Source organism: Colossoma macropomum, unplaced genomic scaffold (assembly GCF_904425465.1).
Source record: "Colossoma macropomum unplaced genomic scaffold, Colossoma_macropomum, whole genome shotgun sequence".
NCBI classification, from domain to species: domain Eukaryota; kingdom Metazoa; phylum Chordata; class Actinopteri; order Characiformes; family Serrasalmidae; genus Colossoma; species Colossoma macropomum.
Window position 1 is genome coordinate 31,053,942 of NW_023494796.1, and position 23,205 is coordinate 31,077,146.

At 39.6% G+C, this 23,205-nt stretch overlaps 1 protein-coding gene and 1 long non-coding RNA gene across 3 annotated transcripts; one reads left to right on the forward strand and one right to left on the reverse strand.

The window, feature by feature from the left end:
• Nucleotides 1–836: 836 nt before the first annotated feature.
• LOC118816750 (heterogeneous nuclear ribonucleoprotein C) lies at nucleotides 837–20,107 on the forward strand. Of its 2 annotated transcripts, XM_036583322.1 has the most exons (9): nucleotides 837–1,112; nucleotides 5,748–5,793; nucleotides 10,783–11,048; nucleotides 13,298–13,370; nucleotides 13,463–13,510; nucleotides 15,454–15,608; nucleotides 17,729–17,842; nucleotides 18,258–18,373; nucleotides 19,440–20,107. In XM_036583322.1, the coding sequence occupies exons 2-9, from the start codon at nucleotides 5,789–5,791 to the stop codon at nucleotides 19,536–19,538; spliced, it is 876 nt and encodes a 291-aa protein (XP_036439215.1). In that variant the 5' UTR covers nucleotides 837–1,112; nucleotides 5,748–5,788; the 3' UTR covers nucleotides 19,539–20,107. The 2 variants fall into 2 exon arrangements, with proteins under 2 accessions (XP_036439215.1, XP_036439216.1); XM_036583323.1 differs by lacking the exon at nucleotides 5,748–5,793.
• On the reverse strand, nucleotides 5,438–9,224 carry LOC118816751. The gene is made up of 2 exons (XR_005007897.1): nucleotides 9,118–9,224; nucleotides 5,438–5,772 (listed from the first exon to the last, which is right to left on the reverse strand). It is a non-coding gene; the product is annotated as an uncharacterized LOC118816751 (long non-coding RNA).
• Nucleotides 20,108–23,205: the final 3,098 nt, after the last annotated feature.

Genomic DNA, 23,205 nt, shown 5'->3' on the forward strand with positions numbered 1-23,205 from the left:
TAACATATTTATTGTTACATGTTAAACATTTCTTACTGGTGGAAATTTCTGATATCAAGAAACTTTACATTTTCATTTTAGCAATAGAAAACATCTCAAATCTAGTCAATAAATAACAAACATTTATCATTTTTATTTGTTTTGAGCAATTTTATGAAGTTATCTCACTATGTTGGCTGATAATTTTGCTTATAATTTTGCTTTTTCCAGCACTTTAAAAAAGAAACCACAAAATTATCTGCCAATATAGTGAGATGATGTCACTTAAAACACAAAACACAATAGAAAGTGTATAGAGATGGGTTAAACACTCATAATATTCCTACAACCATTGTCAAAATTAGAAACATTACATATTGTATTGACTGACATAATAATAATACCAATAAGAGATTTCAAGGGGAACTTCACAGATTTTTCAAAATTTGTGCATGATTAAACGCAGAGACGTTCAGAGTGGTTTGGTGTGAAATGCTCTGTTTTAGAGAAACTTAGAGTCAGAACTGATGGTAATAGCAACCAGACGTCCACCTCTAAAAGCTCCCTCACAGAAATGTATTACATTAACTGGTTATGAATACACTGCCTGATGTCTGAGACACTGTTTTATGACAGTCTTGCAAATACATTTTGGCCTTAGATGTAGTTTTTAACCCCATTCATGGCGGAGGGGTACATGCAGGGCGCTGTGAGGCAAAATAGACCCCAAAGAAAAAATATTTTTCAAGTTGTACCACTATTTTAACATCTTCAACACATATAAACACTCAGAAGGAAGGAACCTGCAGGCACACTGATGATTGGATAGTAAATAAAATGGCTATATTTGTGTTGTAGTCATGGCGACAACTGGTTCCTGTCACCACCACTGTAAATAAATCGGAACCATTTCACACCAAACCTCACTGAAATTTCGGTGGAGTTCCCCTTTAAACAGTGCATAACAGCGCCCCAAGAGGCTGCCCTTCACACAGGCGCGACCGTTGTTGCGCATGCGCACGACGCCATTTCGTGTACTCGCCTGTAGAAAGCCTTCCGAGTGAGCCGAGCCGGAGTTCAGCACCAAACACAGCACAGCGCCGGTTTTAGTCATTTTTAGTCTTAAGCTCCTGGTGAGTATTTTGCTTTTCGAGAGGCTTTTTTTGAGGTGATTTTTATTTTTGTTTTTTTTTTCTGACTGAACTGTCTCTGGAGCCTTTTTTGGGTTTTTATTTTTACTGCATTTTTCTGGCGAGTGTCTCTGTGCTGGTTGGTGATGGCGTACATTTTGTGATGCCGAGGTAACTAGAGCAGCTTTGAGATGGCGACACGCACTTTTTTATTATTTTTTTTGCTTTTGTTTTTCAATGTCAGAGTTATTTTGAACCTTTTTTTGCAAGACCGCTACCGGTAGAGCAGATTGTCTGGTGCGGAGCTGAGTATTTTTGACGGTTGTTTTGGAGGATGTGTAGCCTCAGAACGGACGAGCTTGGTTTGGGTTTCCAACATGGTCGTTTTTCCCGTTTTTCCCCCTCTCCCGTTTCTCCGTGTCCGGGATTTAGGAGTCTTTTAAAAGCCTTTTAAAGCCATTTTTAACTTCCAGACTGTTTTTCCAGCCTAGTCTGCTTTTGGTATCAGCGTAGGCGTTTTGGACCGAAGCCTGGCCCTATAATGCTGTTTCCATGGTTTTCAATGCGGTTTGTTTTTGGAGCCACTTTTCATTCGGATTCAATTCGATTTTTTAACCCCTCAGGCGATGTTTTCATGGACTGCAGAGCTGTCTGTCATAGGAATGACGCTGTATTTGTGTTTGTATGGACCTGCCTGTAAAAAAACACATTCCTACACACTTAAAGATGGTTCTTCAAGGGTTCTTTAGTAAAGGCATTGGTTCTGTATAGAACCATTAGTTCTACACTCTTGATAAAGAGGGTTCTTCAGGGATTTTTTAGTAAAGGCATTGGTTCTGTATAGAACTACAAGTTTTACACCCCTGAAAAATAAAGTTCTTTCAGGAGATCTTTAGTAAAGGCATTGGTTCTGTGTAGAACCATTAGTTCTACACTCTTGAAAAAGAGACTTCTTTAAGGGTTCTTTAGTAAAGGATATTGTTCTGTATAGACCCATTTGCATGCTTAAATGGTTGTTTGGTGAAAATGGAGATGGAGAATGTGTTGCGTATGGTTCTGTATAGAACTCGAAAGGGTTCTTCTGTTACAATGTCAAGCTTGAACCATATACAACACATTCTCCATCAATCTGAATACACGCTTCACCATGCAAAGAAACCATTTAAGCAGACAAATGGCTCTATATAAAATTAATGGTTCTAAATAGAACCATTCCTTTTACTAAAGAACCCTTGAAAAACCATCTTTGTAAATGTGTATTATACACTCTTAAAAACATGGTGCTTCAGGGGTTCCTTAGTAAAAGGAAGGGTTCTGTTTAGAGCCATTTAATGCTTAAATGGTTCTTCTCATGGTAAATTAATCCTTCAGGTTGATAAATATGTTGCTTGTGGTTCTGTACAGAACCTAAAAGGGTTCTTCTGTTCCGATGTCAAGCTTGAGCCAAATACGCGTTCTCCATCAATCTGAAGACACATTTCACCATGCAAAGAACGATGTAAGTATGCAAACAGCTCCATAGGTTCTAAATAGAACCCTTCCCCTTATTTAAGAATCCTTGAACCATCTTTTTAAGTGTGTACTGTACGCTCTTAAAAACATGGTACTTCAAGTGTTCTTTAATAAAGAAAATGGTTCTATATAGAACCACAAACACTCAAAGAACCCTTTGCATGATTAAGGGCTCTTTGCATCATGAAAGGTTCTTCAGACTGTGCTGTAGACAGTTCTATAGAGAACCTGTTTGAAAATGGTTCTTTATAGCACCCAAAAGGGCTCTTATTTGTTACAAACTTGACACCGTAACGATAGCAGAACCTTTTGGGTGTTGTATAGAACTTTTTGAAAAGTTTTTACATAGAACCTGTCTACAGCACATTCATGCACATTTTTCATGAATCTAAAGAACCTTTTTATGATGCTGAGAACCTTAGTGCATGCAAAGGGTTCTTTGAGCGTTCGTGGTTCCATATATAACCGTTTTCTTTACTAAAGAACCCTTGAAGCACCATCTTTTAAGAGTGTATAACCATTTGCATGCATGGTTTGTTGCATGGAGAAATGGTTCTTCAGATTGATGAAGAATGTGTTGTATATGATTCTAAGTAGAACCTTTTTGAAAAGGGTTCTGTACAGCACCAAAAGGTCTTCTGTTTACCATTGCTGGTTGTGTTTTTGATGCTGGTATGCTGGTCAACCAGCATGACCATGCTGGGTGACAAGCTAAACCAGCCCAAGACCAGTGTGGAATTTTCTTCAGCAGGGTGCTGATACAAGCCTGACGACGTAACAACAGCGGAACCCTTTTTGGTGCTGCATAGAACCATTTTCAAAGAGGTTGTATATAGAACCACGCACAACACATTCTCCACTAATCTAAACAACCATTTCACAGTGTAAAGAGCAATTTAATCATGCAAACGGTTCCATATGGAACTCGTGGTTTGAAATAGAACCATTGCCTTTGCTAAAGAACCATCATTTAACTGTGTAGCTGTGTATTTTGGTTGTTTATGTCTTACAAACGTGGGCCTTTGCTTCATTTTGTAACCTTGAATGCTGCCATTAAAGAAGTGACATGAACGTAAAAGTCATCTAAACACAATAAACGAGGATTATCTGACGATCCAGGGCGATTTCTCATTTCTCAATCCCCCCGTCCGTGAAGGAATAGAGGCCCAGGGTTCTCGGTCATGGCTTTCCCTCCATGTTTAGCAGTGTATATGCTTTGAAGACCAGTCATGTCTTGACAGCATGTCCAGAATTGGTTCAGATCTCCTTACTCTCAATATATTTGGGAAGAAATAAAGAAATAGTTGGATGTGTTTGTAATGTGATGGCATGACATCATGGCCAGTGTCTATACTCCAGCGTAAGTAAGGAATAAAAGTAATTCTACTCACATCAGCGCCAATCCAAGTGTTCTTATGGGGGACTGTGCTTACAAGAGAAGATGTCTGTTCATTTAATTGAGTTGTTGAGATGTAAACCAAGTCATTTGGGTTGGTTGGATATAAAATGCTTCATTCTAGAGAAACCGGTAGGCAATGGTGGGGATTGGAACCAGTTACAATGTCTATGCTGCCATTATATTTTGTTTAAGGTGGTAAAATAGTGGGAAAACCAAGCCAAATTTTCTTTGGGAAACTATTTTGCTTTATAACTTCCTGCATATCCCTCCACCATGAACAGATTTTAAATAAGACATTTTAGACTTCAGCTATATTGTAAGCTCTCAGGCCTCAAGCTGTGCTTAAAACCATTTTATTTTGGAATCACTGTTCTTCTGAACAGTCCAGACTCTCCAAGTTTCTCTACAGTGCACCACTTCACATCACTCATCTCTGAATCACTTGTATTACATCTTTATATTGATAAATCTGTATAATTCCTCCCTGGCAGGTTTATTAAGCCCATGTACCCAAACAGGCTTACCTTTTTAAACCTCCATCTAACGGATGGGCATGTTCTGCCTCGTCATTCCACCAGTAAAAGGAAAAGTACCAGTACAGGCCCCAAACCCATGACCATTTACAAGTCAGTAATACGATGCTATGGTTGTGTTGCACAATTATGGTTCCATACAACTTTAATATCCCCCTTTTTGAGAGCTTCAGACAGTTTCTCATTTACTCTTGTCTTATTTTTTTCCCTTCCTGCCAGCTGCTTCAGTCCGTAAGTCTTGTTCTCTGTTGCCCCCACCCCGTTACAGACCAGACTGTCAGATTATTGCTTGTGCTCTATAGTTTAGTGGCAGTTTTGAATTAGTTCCCTTAAAGATAATTGCCCTGCCCTATAGGCTTTAGGTTTATTTTTTGACGTTTTTAGTGAACCATGAACGTTTTGTGTTAGAATTGTGTGGCATGAACATGTGCTTTACCGTCCACACAAAAAACGAAAGTGCCCACTATAGCCAAGCCTAACGTAGAATGTAGATGTTTAGCGCATTAGAAATTGAAGCATTGATGACAGTTTTATAGCTACTTCTCTTGCTGACTCATGACTTTGTTTTGAGATTTTTCTGTAAGTATAAATGGAGATTCGCTGTAGGCCAAAAGCGACAGATTGACTTGCCAGTGATTCGCCTTCTGTTTCCAGAATGATGGCAACACTGGCAAAGTGTCCACCAATAGCAGTCTATGTATAAGGATTAATTATGTGCCTTAGCCCTGAGGGTGGGGTGTCCATTCCTGAAAAGGACCATCTAGATTATCAAATAGAAGCTCAGCTTTTTCAAAATGAGTGATGCACCGTGGTGTCTAATGCCTGGAGGGAGTGGTTCCTTTTTCTCCTCGCCTCCTCAAATGATTGGAAGTGGAAATGGGATATTCAGGCTTCATAATGGCTTTTAATGGTCATAGATCATTGCAGATATATTTCCTTGTCACGTTTTGGGGGTGGTTGGTGGGTTTCTACTATCTATATCACAACTCGCTGGTCATTGCTGCTTTCCACCACTGGGTGCCAGCAGTGCCTCTTGCATCTGGGCCTTCTGTGTGACCTTGAGGGGTGGGGGATTGTTGCTAATGTGTCACTGCCTCTCAACACCCACCTCCTAACCAGTATCACCCTTTCCCAGAATGCACTGCTGAGCAGGAGCTCCCCAGTGATCAATAACGACCCTCTTTTCTCCAACAGAATCAGGCAGACAGACGACTCGACCCTGAATTACAGACAGAATGGAGTGAGTGCTGGTTATTCACATCCCCCCAAACATGCCCTATAACTGAACTGCTGCATACAAACTCATAGACCCATACTGACCACTGTGTAACTGACCTGACTGTACTTCACCTGTAGTGTCTTGAACAAGGGCAAAAAAATCACATACCTGATGAGAAATTGTAGCCACCAAGAGTCTAAATTGATTCCATCTGTTCTGTTCTTACTTCACAAGCATACATAATGGATATTAATTGAAATTCTTAGCATATTTAGGCATTTTCAGTTGTGGCTTAAAATTTGTCATTAGGTTAAATGGGATTTTTGTCCAAGCTTCTAGCAATTACTGCAAAAGAACATATTTGTGGGTGGAGTATAGATGGGTCAGTTAAAGGGTCATATATAATATCCCACACACTCTCTGGAGACTGAGCGATCATGTTATACCTCACACAGACTGCGTATTGAGCGGTCATTTGAAGAAATGGTTCGGTGAAAAAAAACAAATTTACACGATTTTCCATTTACCATCAGACAAGGCCATCAGCCATGACAGTGTTACTGTCCAAATTTTGCTTGTTTAGTTTAGCGCTGGAGCTAACGTTGCTAGTAAGCACTAAAGGTCAATAGACACCCAAATTGATTCCATAAGAACGTCTCATAAGAACTCTAAGTATGTTTTTGTTAGTTTGTGCAGACTTGTAGATGTGGTTTAGGATACAGCACAACTTACTCTGAACTTAATTATGAACAAAACTTCACAATCCAAGTTGATTTCATACAAAGGCTTATTATTCAGTAACCACACACTTAAAAAGACAGTTCTTTGAGGGTTCTTTAATGAAGAAAATGGTTCTATATACCACCAAAAGGGTTCTTCTATTGTAACAAGCTTGACAGCGTAACAATAGAAGCCCTTTTTGGTGCTATATGGAACCATCTACAGCACATTCTCCATCAGTCTAAAGAGCCATTTCACCATACAAAGAACCCTTTAATCATGTAAATTGTGTTCGTCTTTCTATATAGAAACATTTTTTTAACCAAAGAACCCTTGAAGAACCATCTTTTTTAAGTGTGTACAGGGACTTCAGTGCAAACTAATGGAGCTATTCCTTATATAAGTGTGTAGTAAAACTTTGGGCCCATGACTTGTTAAGGGGTTAATGAAGACCACTGGGCTGTTTCACAAAGCCAGGTTTCTCAGTTAGCCAATGAGTCCAATGTTGAGGATTGTCCAACACTTCTTGTACTAATGGAAACCTTGAATTATCTTGCTAAATTGAGAAATCATGCTATGAAAAGCATGATTTGAAAAAATCCCCAACTCCTGCCTCAAAAGGTATTTTTGAGCTTGTATGTACAGACAAGATTTAGGTGACTATTGACTTCAAGTATTTGTTAGCTCTGTAGCTCCAGCGCTAAACAAAACTTATAAAAGTAAACAAAACTTGCACATGCTTCTGTACAAAAAAGAGAAAAAACACATTGACTTCAAAATAGTGTCTTCAAGGTTGATCTTCAAGATGTTCAAAACTGCCCTAAAGGATTTCAGCCTGTCCAGTCAAACTCTTGCGGTCATACATGAGTAATAAGATACATTAAGCTCTTACCTTCCATATTGACCACTATCCTATTAGTGTTCATAATGGTCCAAAGGCTATAATATAAAAGAAACGCAAACAAAACTAAAGAATTAGATTTTAAACACAAATGACCACGTTTAGGTGTGTTTTATATGTCAATAGAGATGTCAAAGTATCCCAGTCACCTCAGCCATCTATATGTAACACCACTCTTAAGCCGTTTTCCACCAGGCGGTGCAGTGCGGCATGATTACAAATCTACAATCGCACGCTTTGTTGACATTTTCAATGCCAAGTGAGCTGTACTGTTCCGGAGTACCCGTGATTAAATAGGGTTACGCTTCTTGCTGGGCTGCACAAAGCATACCAAACTGTGTGGGTGGAGCTTAAAACAGTGCTGGGCATTGATTGGTCAGATGCAGCTGTTACGGAGTCAGACAACTTGGCTTGGCCCAGCTTAGCCAGCCAAGAGTGGGTTTCCTGAAAGCATCTTGGCAAAATGATGTCTAAGTGGTAGAGTGAGCATCACACAGAACACTCTCTCTAGCACTTAAGATGATGTTGATACTAATATGCTTCCGGGAATCTGAGTTCTAAATGGCCACTCGACCTCCAGAGAACCCCACCCACTGTTCTGAGGTAACACCGGATGGAAAATGGACACAGATACTCAACCAGGTTACAGATACTTGTACCTGCCTGGTGGAAAACGTCTTTAGTGGAGTAACCAGGGGGTAGAATTAGATGCATAAGGGGACACTGAGTTGAACTGATCTCAGTTCTGCTTGCTGGTGCACTGAGAAGTGATGAATATCAGCCTAAAACTGGGGAGAAATATCTACTGGAATGGTCCACTAACATACAATATACTGATGGTTTTCAACACGTGGTCCTCTCTTCTAGGTCTATCATATAAATGTAAAGAAAATGCTTTTCTCAACCCAACACCACAGACCCACTTCCAGTGCTCAAAACAGTACCTTCAGTACCATCTGTACTGTTTATCTATTTTTTATTGTATAGCTACATATTAGGGGGAGTGGAATCCAGATGACCTTAGATGCTGCTGTTGTCCAGCATAATAATTTCATGAACTCATGAAAGATTTAAAAATAAGGTCTTCTCCTTTATCTGTAACCGAATACTCCCTAAGGCCACATTCACAAAGGCATTCTGGAATCCATCAAAAACTCATCTGTTGACATTGATGTCAGTGAAAAACTATGCTTGATGGACAGCAGACACCAGTCCATAACAGTGAATGCAAATGATGGTGGGGGAGCTTCAGTCAGTCATGATGATTCTGAATAAATGAAGGAGCAACTAGTTGTCGCTGTAAACTCACATTCAGGGCTGTACAATCCAGCACTAAAGATATAGCAAGACAGTTACTGGTCTTACACGCCTTTTTAATTTGTTTTATGAAGAAGAACAACAGCTGCTAGCAGATTTTGCTGACAAGCCTTCAAGTTTGAATGCGTTTCCTGCCCACAACAAACCAGAAGCGCATATCAGTGCGTTTTTGACAGATACCAAAATGTCTTGTGAACGTGGCCTAATACTGTAGGCCTATTGTTCAGCTCCAGTCTTCGGTGCCTTTCATGTTTATGCATTCCCTGTACAGTCAGGCCTGAATCAGCTCTTTAACCCAATGAGTTGAGTCAGGTTTGTTAAGAAAAGGCAAAACACGGACATGTGGTGCCTGGGATTAAAACAAAACAAAAAGCCAAAAAAAAACCAAAACACTGCCATCTCCTTACCTTGAATCCAGATTCCAGTGGTGAATATTGTAATGCTGGTACGTGCGATGATAGGTGCCCAGCCAGGTACATGAACAGTGCAATAACTACCAAAGATTACAAAATCCAGGACTGGAATCTGGAGTCTGGAATTGAACTCGTGATCTCCTGACGATAGCTTGGAAGCTTTCGCCCTATCGCCCTTTTGCCCTATCGCCCTTTCGCCCTTCGCCCTTCGCCCTATCGTCAGGAGATCACGAGTTCAATCCACAGCCCTGCCACAGCCATCCGTGGCTGGGGGCCTAAAAAGGCATAAAGGGCCAGGCTGTCTTTGAGTGGGTAGGATGGCCCACCTTTGCTTCCCTTTTCTCAGCACATTGCTAGGCGACGCTAACTGACAGAATTGGCCGTTAGTGTTCTCCTCCAAGCACATTGAGCTGTTCCGTGACGTTGCATTAGCAGGGTCTTAAAAAAAAAAAACAGAAAAATGCTATTCAGTATGGTCTCCATATGCGTTTATTAGCAGCATGCAAATCTGATTACTGTTCTATCTATACGCCTTAAATTCATGGTACATTACAAAAACACAGACAAGATGTTTTGCACTATGGGGACATTATTCCTGATATTGCTTTCAGTGTTTACTTGAGATGCTTTAAAGAGGATTTAAATGGTTGTGTGGGTTTTATATGTTAATATGCAAATATTCCAGTCTCAAAATAAGGCCTTGCCTCATAGTGGTCCACACACGCAAAACCACAGTCCAGTTTGTGTTTTTTGTTTTCAATATTAATGTGGTTATTTTATATTGTAAGATTCTAAAGATCACTTAAAGCAACTTATTGGCTTACAACGTCTCTATTGTCCTTTAGGAGGAAAAATATCTGCTTCTTTTTCATAATACATTGCATACTGCATAAATGTGCTGCATGCTTAGGTGTTTAATGGGTGAGAGATACTGGTAGGCCTAACTGGCACACTTGAAACTCTTTAGCAATTAGCTAAGGAAGCAAATAAGTTACACAAATTTACACAATTTTCTTCTTGACATAAATCTCAATGAGCCAAGATGTTCTGTGTCTGAAGTTTGTTCCTTTAAAATTGGTAAAAGTACACTACACAGCAAAAACAGCAGTTAGCATCTTGAAGCCTGTATTCTTTCAGTACATTTGTTATTTTCTTGTAAGGTTCCGTATCATTTTTCAGATAACAGGATGTCATGCAATGTCCGAAACTGTATATAATAAGTCTGTTTGAGAACTCAACAATTTAATGTGGTTTAAACCATGATTTAGGCATGCATTTAGCATGATGCTAATTACAAAGCATATGCTTTCATTACTTGATAGCCACATTAGCCTTGTACAGACTTCAGACACCAAATGTATTGGCTAATCCATTACATTAGAGGTGAAGGGAGAATTGTGAAAATTTGTGAATATTATTAGTATATCTTTATTATTAGTGTCCTGTTATGAGGTACGTTCTTATTTGTCTCTTTATATAGAAGCTAATATATATAATAATAGTAGCTACGCATGACTTGCGCCAGCTTACACTCTGTCGGGGACCAAACCCATTGGGGCTAATATCCTTGCTAGCGTAGCTTAACAGTCATTCTGGCACTTATCCTCGTTTCTTCATCCCCTGTTCCTTCTCCTGTCTGTCTTGTTCACGTCCATCCAGTTGCTCGCCCACCACCTGCAGCCTAATGGCGAGTAACGTGACCAACAAGACGGACCCGCACTCCCTCAACTCGCGCGTGTTCATCGGCAACCTGAACACCCTGCTGGTGACCAAGGCCGACGTGGAGGCCATCTTCAGCAAGTACGGCAAGATTGTGGGCTGCTCTGTGCACAAGGGCTACGCCTTCGTCCAGTACTCCAATGAGAGGAATGCGCGAGCCGCTGTGGTGGGGGAGGATGGAAGGATGATCGTTGGGCAGGTGCTGGGTAAGGATGGCGTTTCTTTGGATTTGTTGTTTTCTGGTCTGAGGGTCCCTGCAGTGTAGTGGGTAACACCGCTGTCCTCCTGTGAATTAGGAGTTTGGGTTAGGGTGATCGAAATACCAGTAATGCTACATACGTGCCATAGGTGAGCTAAACTCCTGTGCTTTGAAATGACAGTGAAAATAAAAGTAAATCTGCTGTTAAACAACGTTATTCCACCAACAGTAACTCTAAAATTGTAGATTATAGCTGCATTCCAAAGCCTGGGCCGCAGCCGAGGTAGGGTGGGTCCTCGGTAGGACTGTCCTATGAAGACTCCTCCTTAGTAGCCTATTGGTCACACAAATGGAAGATCCCTAACGAGGCTGCGTGGTGACGTCACCTGAAAAGTCCCAGCTCTTGCAATTGCGGCACAAAACTTGGACTTAAAATTCGATATATGGACGAATGTCTTAATTGATCATTTAACACTTTATAAGGTAACGAAGATGGATTCAAGTATGTGAACAACTTTCGTGGTTCTGTTTTTTGTTTTCCTTTGCATCGTTAGTGCGCAGAGAACTGTGGGTAACTGAAGGCCGGGAAGGAAACCTCAGTTGAGTCCTTGAAATCACACAGAACGTAGGCTGCATTTCTAGGCTGTATATGAAGGGTCACTTTAGAATGGCCTTTTTTGATGTAGCGGCCGAGAAATGCGGGAACGCAGTGGAACACAGCTTATTACTGTCAGAACAACTTAAGTATCACATTTGAAAGAGGTTGTTGGTATTTTGGCACAGTTGCCAGTCAAATAAAGACAGTGTTAGCTTGCATATAACAATATACATATATTTTGATTATATTACTTTAGCAGCCTTGTAATTCAGAAGATCCAGTGATCCTGGGGAATGTATGCACTGCAAAACACTTATTGGTATTGAAACATTATTATTTACCACAAGGCACCATTTCTCAAAAATGCCATCAATTTTTCCCATAGAGAAAAACGACTTAGACCCAGAATTCTGAATATAAGCATTTCGTAACAACACATTGACAGCATGACTTCAGAGGTCTATTGGGTAGCAGACTGATGAGACTAATGCCGCTTTCAAGTTCATGATTACTGTAAATTTGAATTCCAACCTACACAAACCTTTTTGTTGCTTTTCTTTCCTTTTTCTGGCTGAAATTCTCCAATTTTCCAGTTCACCAATTAGGCTTAAACATATGCTTACGACTATAACTGTTGGTTATATTATATGCATTTTTACAGTGAAGGAAAATGTAAGAAAGTTGCCTAAATAGATCAAGCTAGCTAGACCTAATAGTCAACATAAGGTCCCTGAATATGAACAACGTCCTGAAATAGAAATAGAGTTCAGGTGTTTCTGCAACACCCATTGCTGACAGGTGTATAAAATCAAGCACATAGCCTTGCAGTCTCAATAGACAAACACCGGCAGTAGGGTGGGTCGTACTAAAGAGCTCAGTGACTTTAAACATGACACTGTCATAGGATGCCACCTCTGCCACAAGTCTTCACAAATTTCTGCCCTGCTAGTTCTGCCCCAGTCAACTGTAAGTGCTTTTATTGTGAAGTGAAAGCATCTAGGAGCAACAACAGCTCAGTCACAAAGTGGTAGACCACGGCTGCTGAGTGTTGCAGCCTGTCCTCTTTGCATTACTTACTACAGAGCTCCAAACCGCCTCTGGAAACACCATCAGCAGAAGAACTGTGCATCAGGAGCTTCTTGAAATGGGTTATCATGGCTGAGCATATAGGTATGATGGTCAGGAGTCCATAAACTTTTGGCCATATAGCGCATATAATTGGCCCACTGCTAATCTTATGGCTGTCTATGAGGTTTGTGATCAGATTGGAATAGGAAGTAACCTTAGAAGCAAATGTCTATGACCTAAAATAAGCTGCACCATAAAAATCTTCCACTGAAAAACTGAAACTGTCTGGTTTGATGTCTGTACATGATGGCAGTGTTATTTTTAAGCTTGTCATAGGTGGGTAATGTGTTAGTCTATACATTTAAAGTTATAAATCTGTGAATGTGATGATATCTTGATTATTCTCTCTCTCTCTCTCTCTCTCTCTCTCTCTCTCTCTTTCTCTTTCTCTCTCTCTCTCTCTCTCTCTCTTTCACTTTCACTTTCTCTTTCTCTCTCTCTCTCTCTCTCTCTCTCACACTCTCTCTCTCTCTCTCTCTCTCTCTCTCTCTCTCTCTCTCTCTCTCTCTCTCTCTGTCACACACACACAGACATTAACCTGGCAGGAGAACCTAAACCTCACAGATCGAAAACCATCAAGCGTTCAGCAGGAGATATGTACAGGTTTGTATTCTTCTACTTCTCCTTCCTTTTTTTTTTAGGCACTATTGTCCAGAGTTAATGCCTTCGTTTTTTCTGGCTCTTTTTATCTGCAGTTCTTCATTTGATCTGGACTACGACTTTCATAGAGATTATTATGACCGGTAAGAACATTTTCCTTCCTTCATTCCAGTCCCCTTTCTCTCTCTTTCTCTCTCTCTACCTCCACTAGGACACATTTCCTCTCTGAGACCAAAACATTTCAGATTAATATCCGTCCACCTGCAGAGCAGAACAATTCACATTCCTTGTGAACAGTTCACTTCTCTCAGACGTTTTCTGAATCATAGACACTTTATTGCCAAGTACACTTGCATATACACCGATCAGGCATAACATTCTGACCACCTCCTTGTTTCTACGCTTATTTTCCATTTTATCAGCTCCACTTACTATATAGGTGCACTTTGTAGTTCTACAGTTACAGACTGTAGTCCATCTGTTTCTCTGCATACTTTGTTAGCCCCCTTTACCCTGTTCTTCAGTGGTCAGGACCCCCATGGACCCTCACAGAGCAGGTACTATTTGGGTGGTGGATCATTCTCAGCACTGCAGTAACACTGATGTGGTGGTGGTGTGTTAGTGTGTCTTGTGCTGGTCTGACTGGATCAGACACAGCAGTGCTGCTGGAGTTTTTAAACACTGTGTCCACTCACTGTCCACTCTATTAGACACTCCTACCTTGCCAGTCCACCTTGTAGATGTAAAGTCAGAGATGGTAGCTCATCTGCTTTGGTCACCCTCTAGTCCTTCATCAGTGGTCATAGGACGCTGCCCACAGGACGCTGTTGGCTCGATGTTTTTGGTTGGTGGACTATTCTTAGTCCAGCAGTGACACTGAGGTGTTTAAAAACTCCAGCAGCACTGCTGTGTCTGATCCACTCGCACCAGCGCAACACACACTAACACACCACCACCACGTCAGTGTTACTGCAGTGCTGAGAATGATCCACCACCCAAATAGTACCTGCTCTGTGAGGGTCTGTGGAGGTCCTGACCACTGAAGAACAGGGTAAAAGGGGGCTAACAAAGTATGCAGAGAAACAGATGGACTACAGTCTGTAACTGTAGAACTACAAAGTGCACCTATATAGTAAGTGGAGCTGATAAAATGGACAATGAGCGTAGAAACAAGGAGGTGGTCAGAATGTTATGCCTGATCGGTGTGTATGAGGAATTCATCAGTCAGAAAAGACATCAGGTAGAAGTTATTCATTTTTCAATGTCAGGGAAAAAAGCAGGAAACATATTTAAGAGAATATTTCACAAAACACTAAGAATAATATCAAATCTATCAGTATTCAATCTGTTCACTCTTAACGTTTGTGCTCCTATGAGTCCGACGCTGTGGGTCTGAAAGGATGTGCAGCTGTCAAGAAGCTTCACTGAGAAAAGGAATAAACAAAACAAAAAAACATTTGCATGAGAAAACTCATGAATAGGAATGTCACACATTTTTATTGTTAATCTTATTAAGCAGCTTAATAAACTCTTATCAATCTCAACTGTGCTCTGAATGTGCATGTGCACAAATAAAAAAAAACATCCAACAGGAAATGAGGCCTTATGCATCGTTTATACAGTGATAGAACACTGCAAAATATGGTATCTGGTCAAGTTGTTTCAACAAAAATCAAACTATCTTGGGAGCCACAACATTTTATGTCCATTTTACCATCTTGGCTGTAAATATGTATATACTAGTATAGGATAAAAAATATTGGTAATATAAACAAAAATGCAGATTTACTTTGCTCTGATTTAAATTTTAGCTCAGTTATAGCCGCTTTTCTCGCATCTCCAGCAGGAAACTTTTCCAAAAGTAGAACCGTTTCTTGTAAAAAGTAACTGCACATTAATGGAGCAGCTTTCTTGTCCTTTGGGACCAGTACAGGGCTCAGGGGGTTCATGTGGTTAAGCTCGGTCTATTGCATGCTTGGGTACATTTGACATTACAGCCTTAAACACAATGCGGTTTCAGCTTGACTGCCAGTGTTGCAACACTCTGATTTGGTTTGTCGGTTTGAAATAGATTAACTTTTTTTAGGGTGTACTCGTACCCGTCACGGGTGCCCCCTCCCCCTCCCCCCCTGTCCCGGGCAGTAATCCCCTCGAAGCGGCCGCGGGTCAGCGTGAGCGGAGGCAGTCGTCGGACCAAGAGCAGCTTCTCCACAAAGAGCAGTCAGCGCACCTCCCGCACCAGTGAGGACATCCACACACACACACACACACACACACACACACACACAAGCAGGCCTGTAGCTCACGACTATTTCTATCATTAATGATTCTGCCAACCGTTATTTGATTTACCTACTAATCAAACCATTATGTCTTCTGCCATTTCCTCTCATTTCACTGTTGTTGTCGCTCAAAATTCCGCCTGCACGACAAGATATTTCTTTTTTTATGATGCAGTGAAACCATAAAAACCGTGTCTCCCTCAGTACTTAGTATTACATTGTATGTTTCTCATGAGCGCTTTTGCTGTTAAAAGGCTCATGTGGAAAAACTCCTACTCCTAGTTTTAAAAAGGATATTGAGGTTCTATGTAAATATCAATTTATACCATTCACCCGCAATGCTATACAGCAGAATCTAAGCAGCTTTCCTTTTTGAATTCATCATGGTTATGATGTCACAAACATTTTGTTTAATTCTAAGGCTAGATACACACTTTTGTTAACTTTATTTGCTTGAAACCTACATGAAACTTGCACTTGAGTTGCACCATGTCAAGTGTCCTGCAACTCACTTGAAACCCAGCCACAACAGTTTCAGGCAGCTGTAGTTTGTGTCACAAGTTTCATTTTGTCAGTTTCCTGAGCTGGGAGTTTCTCAAAGCTAATGTTTCTCCAAACAGCTGTGTTAACAAGCCAGCTAATGCTAACAGCTGTTTCAACAGCTGCTTGTCCCAGTATTCGTTCATCCTTAGCCTGCTGTTATCGTGATCTATAGACTCCTTTTCTTCTCTCTTGAAACCATGATTTTACATAGAGCTCAGATTCATTTGGGATCCAAACAGTGAAAGGTAATACAGAAAGTGAGTGAGAGACATGGTGGTGCTTCTAGGACAGGATGAGCGAGACATCGAGTAGGCTGTAATCGTAATGTTTACTTAAACGTTAATTATTCAAAGGCTCAACATACACACCACAGAGAAGAACTGAAATATAAAGAAAAGACGGATACAAAAGAAAGATAAAAGATAGATTAAAGGCAGTACTTGCATGTGTTGCATGCAACTTTGGTTGTATTTGAACTGTTTCGAGTAATTGTCAAGGCTGGCTTTACATAGTGACAGCACCATGTAAAGCATGCAACTAGTTGCATGTTGTGAGTTGCATGCAGCATAGCTGCAACTTGCAACTTGACTGCTACACAAAGCAATTAAAAGTTGCACGCAGCACATCCTTTTACACTAGTTAGCCAAATTAGCGTTTTTTAAATACGTTGTATCGTTTTCATATAAAATGATTTGTAGTATTTACATTTACATCTTTGCATCACTTTCCAGTTGCCAATGCTGGTCTTTATTCTAAATCTATATCTTTTATTTATATATCTATGGTTATTTGGGTGTGTTTGTGCTAAGCCTTTCAAAATAAATGTTTATGTAGCCATTATGGTGGTATCTGATGTCCTGCTCATCCTGTCTCAGAAGCAGGTTTACTGAGGAGCCCATCTTGGTGTCCTCTTCTGTAATAAATATCAACTGGATCCCAAAGGAATCTGTGCTCTGTGCTGAATTAGGGGCATCGAGCGAGGAGATGATAAATCTCTCCATCACAACAAAGCAGGCTAAAGAAGAATAAACAGTGGCACAAGCATTTAAACAGCTGTCACTTTTAGCTGCTTAGTTAAGCCAGTTGTTTACAGAAACATAAGGTTTGAGAAAATTGTTTGTTGTCATGGTTTAATCTGATTAATGAAAAACTATCTTGTGTTTCTTCTTTTCTTGTCCATTAATCCAGTAAAATGATTGATTGCGGCTGAGTTTCAAGTGAATTGCGGGCTGTTTTACATTATGCAACTCGTGTGACATTAAGTTGCATGTAAGTTTCACCATGTAAAGTCAGCCTAAGGGATAATGAGGTTGGAAAATGGTTATTGAAAATGAGCTTTGACTATTTTACATATATAACACCCCACAAACATAAATCAACAAGAAAAACGTATGACGTGGGCCTTTTTTAGTAAACGGTGTGTCTATAATCTGCGTTATCGATGACCAATTGATTTTACAGCCCTAATAAAGGGCACCTGAATGTGACAGAGGAGACATTTTTGAAAATTAAACAGATAATATTGTGTGTGTGTAGTGAGAGCCGATGACCTGCAGACCATTAAGAAGGAGCTGACCCAAATCAAACACAAAGTGGACTACCTGCTGGAGAGCCTGGAGCGGATGGAAAGGGAACACAGCAAGAAATCAGGTGGACAACAAAAATACACTCACATATGTTACACATAGGAAGAATCTGTCTTGGGGAGTGCCCATATGTTTGATATGCAACATACTCAACTGACCAGACAGTCTACCCAAGTATGATGGATTAGGTGGTATTTGTATTGTGTCCCCCCTAAAAGAAATATATCAGTAACTTAAGGACAAATAAAGTGAAAATAGAACAAAGAATAAGACAGTAGATATAAAAAGCCAGTGTGAAAGAGATATGAATATCTCAGGAGACATATAATACCTATTATTTACAGTATATTTTACAGGATAATACAAACATTATATGTGAGCACTGAATATGTATGTCCACACTGCTGTTTCTTGCTTTTGTCATATGATGTAAACTTTTTTCCTCATTTGCTGCTGTTTTGTTTTTGTCATGTGTTCAGACATGAAGAGCATTAAAGCAGAAGAGACGTCCCCTCAGCACCCCAGCGCGAAGAAGGAGCGAGAGAAAGTGGAAATGAACGACTACGAGGAAGAGGGTGATCTGGAGGAAGAGGAGGTGGGTGGAGGGAGCGAATGAGGAATGGAAAAGTCAGATTTATTTCAAAAGCACATTTGAACACAAAAAATGTTGACTTAAGTGTGTAGAACAGATTTAGACTAAATTACGGAAACAAGACACATGAAATAATGTCTTGGGTGAAATAATGAGAAATGACAATGTGACTTTGTGCTAAAAGACAGTGTATAATGTGTTAATAGAAGCATAAAACACAATTAAATTAATCACGATTAATTGCATTTGTCTTATTTGCTTAAATTTGACCTTCAAGAATTTTTTCTATGTAATGAGCAGAGCATTTATAAGCAGATACAAATTGAGTGCAAAGACCTAGAACACATTTTCCATGAATCTGAAGAACCTTTTTTTTGGTGCTATACAGAACCTGTTTCAACAAGGTTCAATATTACGAGTTTAATGTGGTAAACTTAATTTGGTGCTATATAGAACACTTTTCAAAAAGGTTCTATATTACTTGATGTTCAGGAACTGTATAGAACCTTTCTGAAAAGTGTTCTATATAGCACCAAAAAAGGTTCCTCTACTGTTACAAGCTTGGCATCGTAACATGCTTGGTGCTATATAGAACGCTTTTCAAAAAGGTTCACTATTACCAGTTTGACATCTTAACAATAGCAGAACCCTTTTTGGTGCTACATAGAACCCTTTTCAGAAAGGTTCTGTATTACAAGTTTGACATCGTAATAGTAGCAGAACCCTTTTCAACAAGGTTCTGTATTACTAGGTGGTCAAGAACTGTATAGAACCTTTCTGAAAAGAGTTCTACATAGCAACAAAAAGGTGTTTCTCTACTGTTAGAAGCTTGACATCGTAACACTAGCAGAACCCTTTTGATGCTATATAGAACCCTTTTCGAAAAGGTTCCATGTAGAACCTCCTATAGCACATTCTCCATCAATCTGAAGAACCCTTTTACAATACAAAGAACCCTTTAATCATCCTACAGTGTTCATGCCCCTATATAGAACCGTTTTATTACTAAAGAACCACTTTTTTAGGTGTGAGTGTCTGAATTTCGGTGCTTTTGTATTTTCCCATAAAGATCAATAGTCGGGGTCGGGAGGAAGACGAGGAGGAAGACGAAGGGGAGCAGGAGGAGGGCGAGGATGACGGCGACAGCGCTAACGGAGATCACTCTTAAACAAGTTCCCTCACTCTCACACACACAGACTTCACACTGAACGCTGCATGAATACAGTCAAACCCAGATTCCTCTGTTTAATCACACGAGCAGGTGTTAAACAAGGACGCGTCATTTCTTTTTCTACCACTTTCCTGCTCTTTCTTCCTCCACTTCCACTTTTGTGAGCGCACAAATTCATGATTCCATTTTCTCCACTCGTCTGTTGTTCATTTTCTGTTTTTCCATCATTAAAGATGCTCTTGCGGTTATTTACTGCTGCACTACCAGTAGGTGTCACTGTAACTCACTGTTTCAGTCAGAAAGATCAACGGGATTTGATTCTGAGCTGGTATTACAGTAAGATTGATTGGCACATCAGCCATCAAAAGGAAACACATAAAGGAGTTTAGCTTGTACAGAATATACTTTTAATTTTGGTTTATAGTTGTGAATATAGTGACTTTAAAGTGGAGCTCAAGTGTCCGAGCAGCGTAATTCATATATGTTGCTGTTTGTTTCTTTGTTTCTGTTTCCGTTTCTGGTCCGTGTAATAAATTTCAATAAAACTCTAGATGTTTTGGAGCGTTTCTCGCTTGTTTGGGGACGTATCATGTTTTTGAAACATATATGATCTATTACTGATATCCTTACATGTATTTTTTTTTTTGGATCTGTTTCCCAAAAAATGATGTATTTAGGTAAACAAATGAGACTTCTTCTAATTAAATGAGCATTAATTGCTAAATAAATAAGAGTTCAGTGTAGTACACTGCAAAAAATCTTAAATCTGTTCAATGAATCTAATATTTCTTCAGTTGAGACTTTGTTGTAAGTTTAAATCAAGACCATTTAGCTCATTTCCACACTTATGTTTACTTGTTTTGGGCAATTTTATGTAACATTATCTTCCTATGTTGGCAGATAATTTTGCTTGTTTTAAGAAATGTGCTTGAAACCAGCAAAATTATCAATTTTACTTGATAAAATGACCTAAAACAAGTAAACAATGTTCAGAAATAAGCCAGATAATCTTATAATAAGTGCACAACCATCTCAAAATAAGAAACTAGATTTAGCTCCTTGATTTAAGATCATTTCACTTCATAAGATACTGTTTTTTTTGTAGTGTGTGTTAAGTTTCAAACACTTAACTGCTTAATTTGTACAGTTCATATGTGGAAATTGAAGGGGAACTCCACTGATTTTCAAAATTTCTGCAATATTAAGGCTTTAATATGGAAAACAAACTCATTCAGATTGGTTTTGGTGAAACGCTCTGTTCTAAAGAAACTTACCAAGTCAGAATTGTTCACAGTGGTGGTGATAGGAACCAGACGTCCACCTCTAAAAGCTCCCTCACAGAAAGTTATTACATGAAATGGTTATAAATGTCTGAAAGATTGTTTTATGGAAGTTTTTTTTTTGATAGTTTCGGGTTAAAATATATTTGAATTTATTCAATTTTTTTGACGTTACATATAATATTACACATAAAACATTCCACGTAAGAGCTCAGAAGACTCATGTAGGTTCACTGGTGGTTTGGACAGTAAATAAATGTCTGTATTTCTGTTGTCATGGCGACCCCTGGTTCCTATCACCACCACTATAAAGACACCGGAGTCTTTACCACTCTATAGCCTACAGTCTCAACCATTGCACATCAAACCACTCTGAACAACTAAAATCTTAGCCTTCTGAAAAGGGTCACCATCCTCCACCATCCATTCCTGGAGCTCGACCTTGCTGCAAAGTCTAGTTCCACCCACAATCTGACACACCTGCTCGAGCTAATTATCTTCAGCAGTCCTTGCTTAGCTGGATGCTTTGCTCTGTGGTGAGAGGAGGGGTCACATGTTAGATGCAAGCTGGACCTAAACTCTGCAGGAAGGTTGGTGACCGCTGCTCTAAGCTTGCAGTGGAAGTTTTCAATTAAACTTATAGTTGAGTAAAATCTAATTTAGCCATTTTTTCCCAAGGGAGTCCATCAGCCACGACGTGTGGTGTCATCTGCTACAAGGCTAATGGCTAACAAGCAGTTAGGGACTTTACACCACCATTAAAGTGGCAACTGGCCAAAATGAAACATGTAACCGTCTCTACACCTGCTGTGATTGTGTGTGTTCACCATCTACAGTGGCGCCATGATAGTCTTTAGAGTGAGAAATTCCCATTTAAAGACTGGAAATTCACCTTCGGATGATGCGTCTTGAAGGTGCGTTGCAAAACTACACGCATTTTGAGCTGTTTAAAGTGTTATTTTGCTCTGGCTAATGCAGACGGAAGCCAGATAGCGAAAATCACTGCTTAAAAGCTGAAAATGACGTTTGTATTAACGTATTATACTTTCATTGCTTTATTTGGAGTTCGCAACAGTTGTATGACAGTTTGAGCAATGCATGTATTGTAGTGAGAGTGTTGATGGAAAGAAGAATACAAAAGCATGAATTGTGTCAAACCAATGAGGCTGAGGGAATATTATCATGTATTAAATGCCAGTTTTAGACCAGAATGTCATTTTAATAAGCAAACTGCTTCCATAAATCATTACACACCTGCACCAAGACCAATTTAAGTTGTTAAGTATTCTCATATGCTTGCTTATGTGTTTTAAACATAGTGTTATCTGTAAACATGGACAAACGTCAGGCCTCAATATGTGCAACAGACACTGCAAAGGGTCTCTTGTCAAGTTAAATTATCGTAAATCTAGCCAACATATATAACCTTTCTCTTTTGCAGATTGTTTTAAGCTTTTTATTGGGTGATTTAACTTTTTTTTTCTATGTTTTTACTTGTTTTAAGTGATTTTAAGCTATATTAGCAGATAATTTGGCTTGCTTCATATACATTTCTTGCCGTAATCAAAATTATCTGCCAATATAGTGAGAATTTGACTTACTAAACTCACTTAAAAGATGTAAACTCATGTATAGAAATAGGTTAAATCTGCTTAAGCTTACAAGAATTTCCAAAACGGAAAAATATTAGATATAGTGACTAAATTTCAGAAAATGCCATATTTTTGTTATGTCCTTTTGTCCATTTTATAGAATAAGCTTGTTTTAAAGCAGGTCTAGCTGATAAGTAATCTTGACTAGACTTGCTTAAGTGGTTTCTGAGTGTAACATGGACAAAAAATGGACAAGTACAAACAAAATCAAGGCTGTAAAATGGCTGCCTCTGTTTTTTCAGTTATGTAACATGCTTTTGTGCATAACTCTACTCCCAACTCTCTTAAATCTAACCAGCACAACAATTGGCTATTTATTGGGCCCTTCCTAACTGCTTGTCTTGGTATTACTGGGTGAGCGCTGTTTTTCCAAGTCCTTGGATCATCTCCATCTCACAGGGAGAAGGCGTGGCATTGAGCTGGGTTAAGAAAACATGGGCGTACGGTGAACAAGGCTAACGGCCTTAAGAACATGTTTGTCTTGACTTAACTGCGGCCTGTTATGTTGTTTGAGGAGATCTCGAACTCTCCTTTTCGCTACCAGCCAATATTAGTGTAGAATTCAGACTCCAGCCATGGTGTGTTCTTAAAAGTAAAGGATCCTGAATGGTTCTTGGTGGATGAAAAGGCGAAAAACCTGGACTTGCACGATGTGGAGATTCTTGAAGTTTTAAAAAGGTTCTTCAAAGTCGCACGTCTCATTTACTGAAGTGGAACATTTGTAGAACCGTC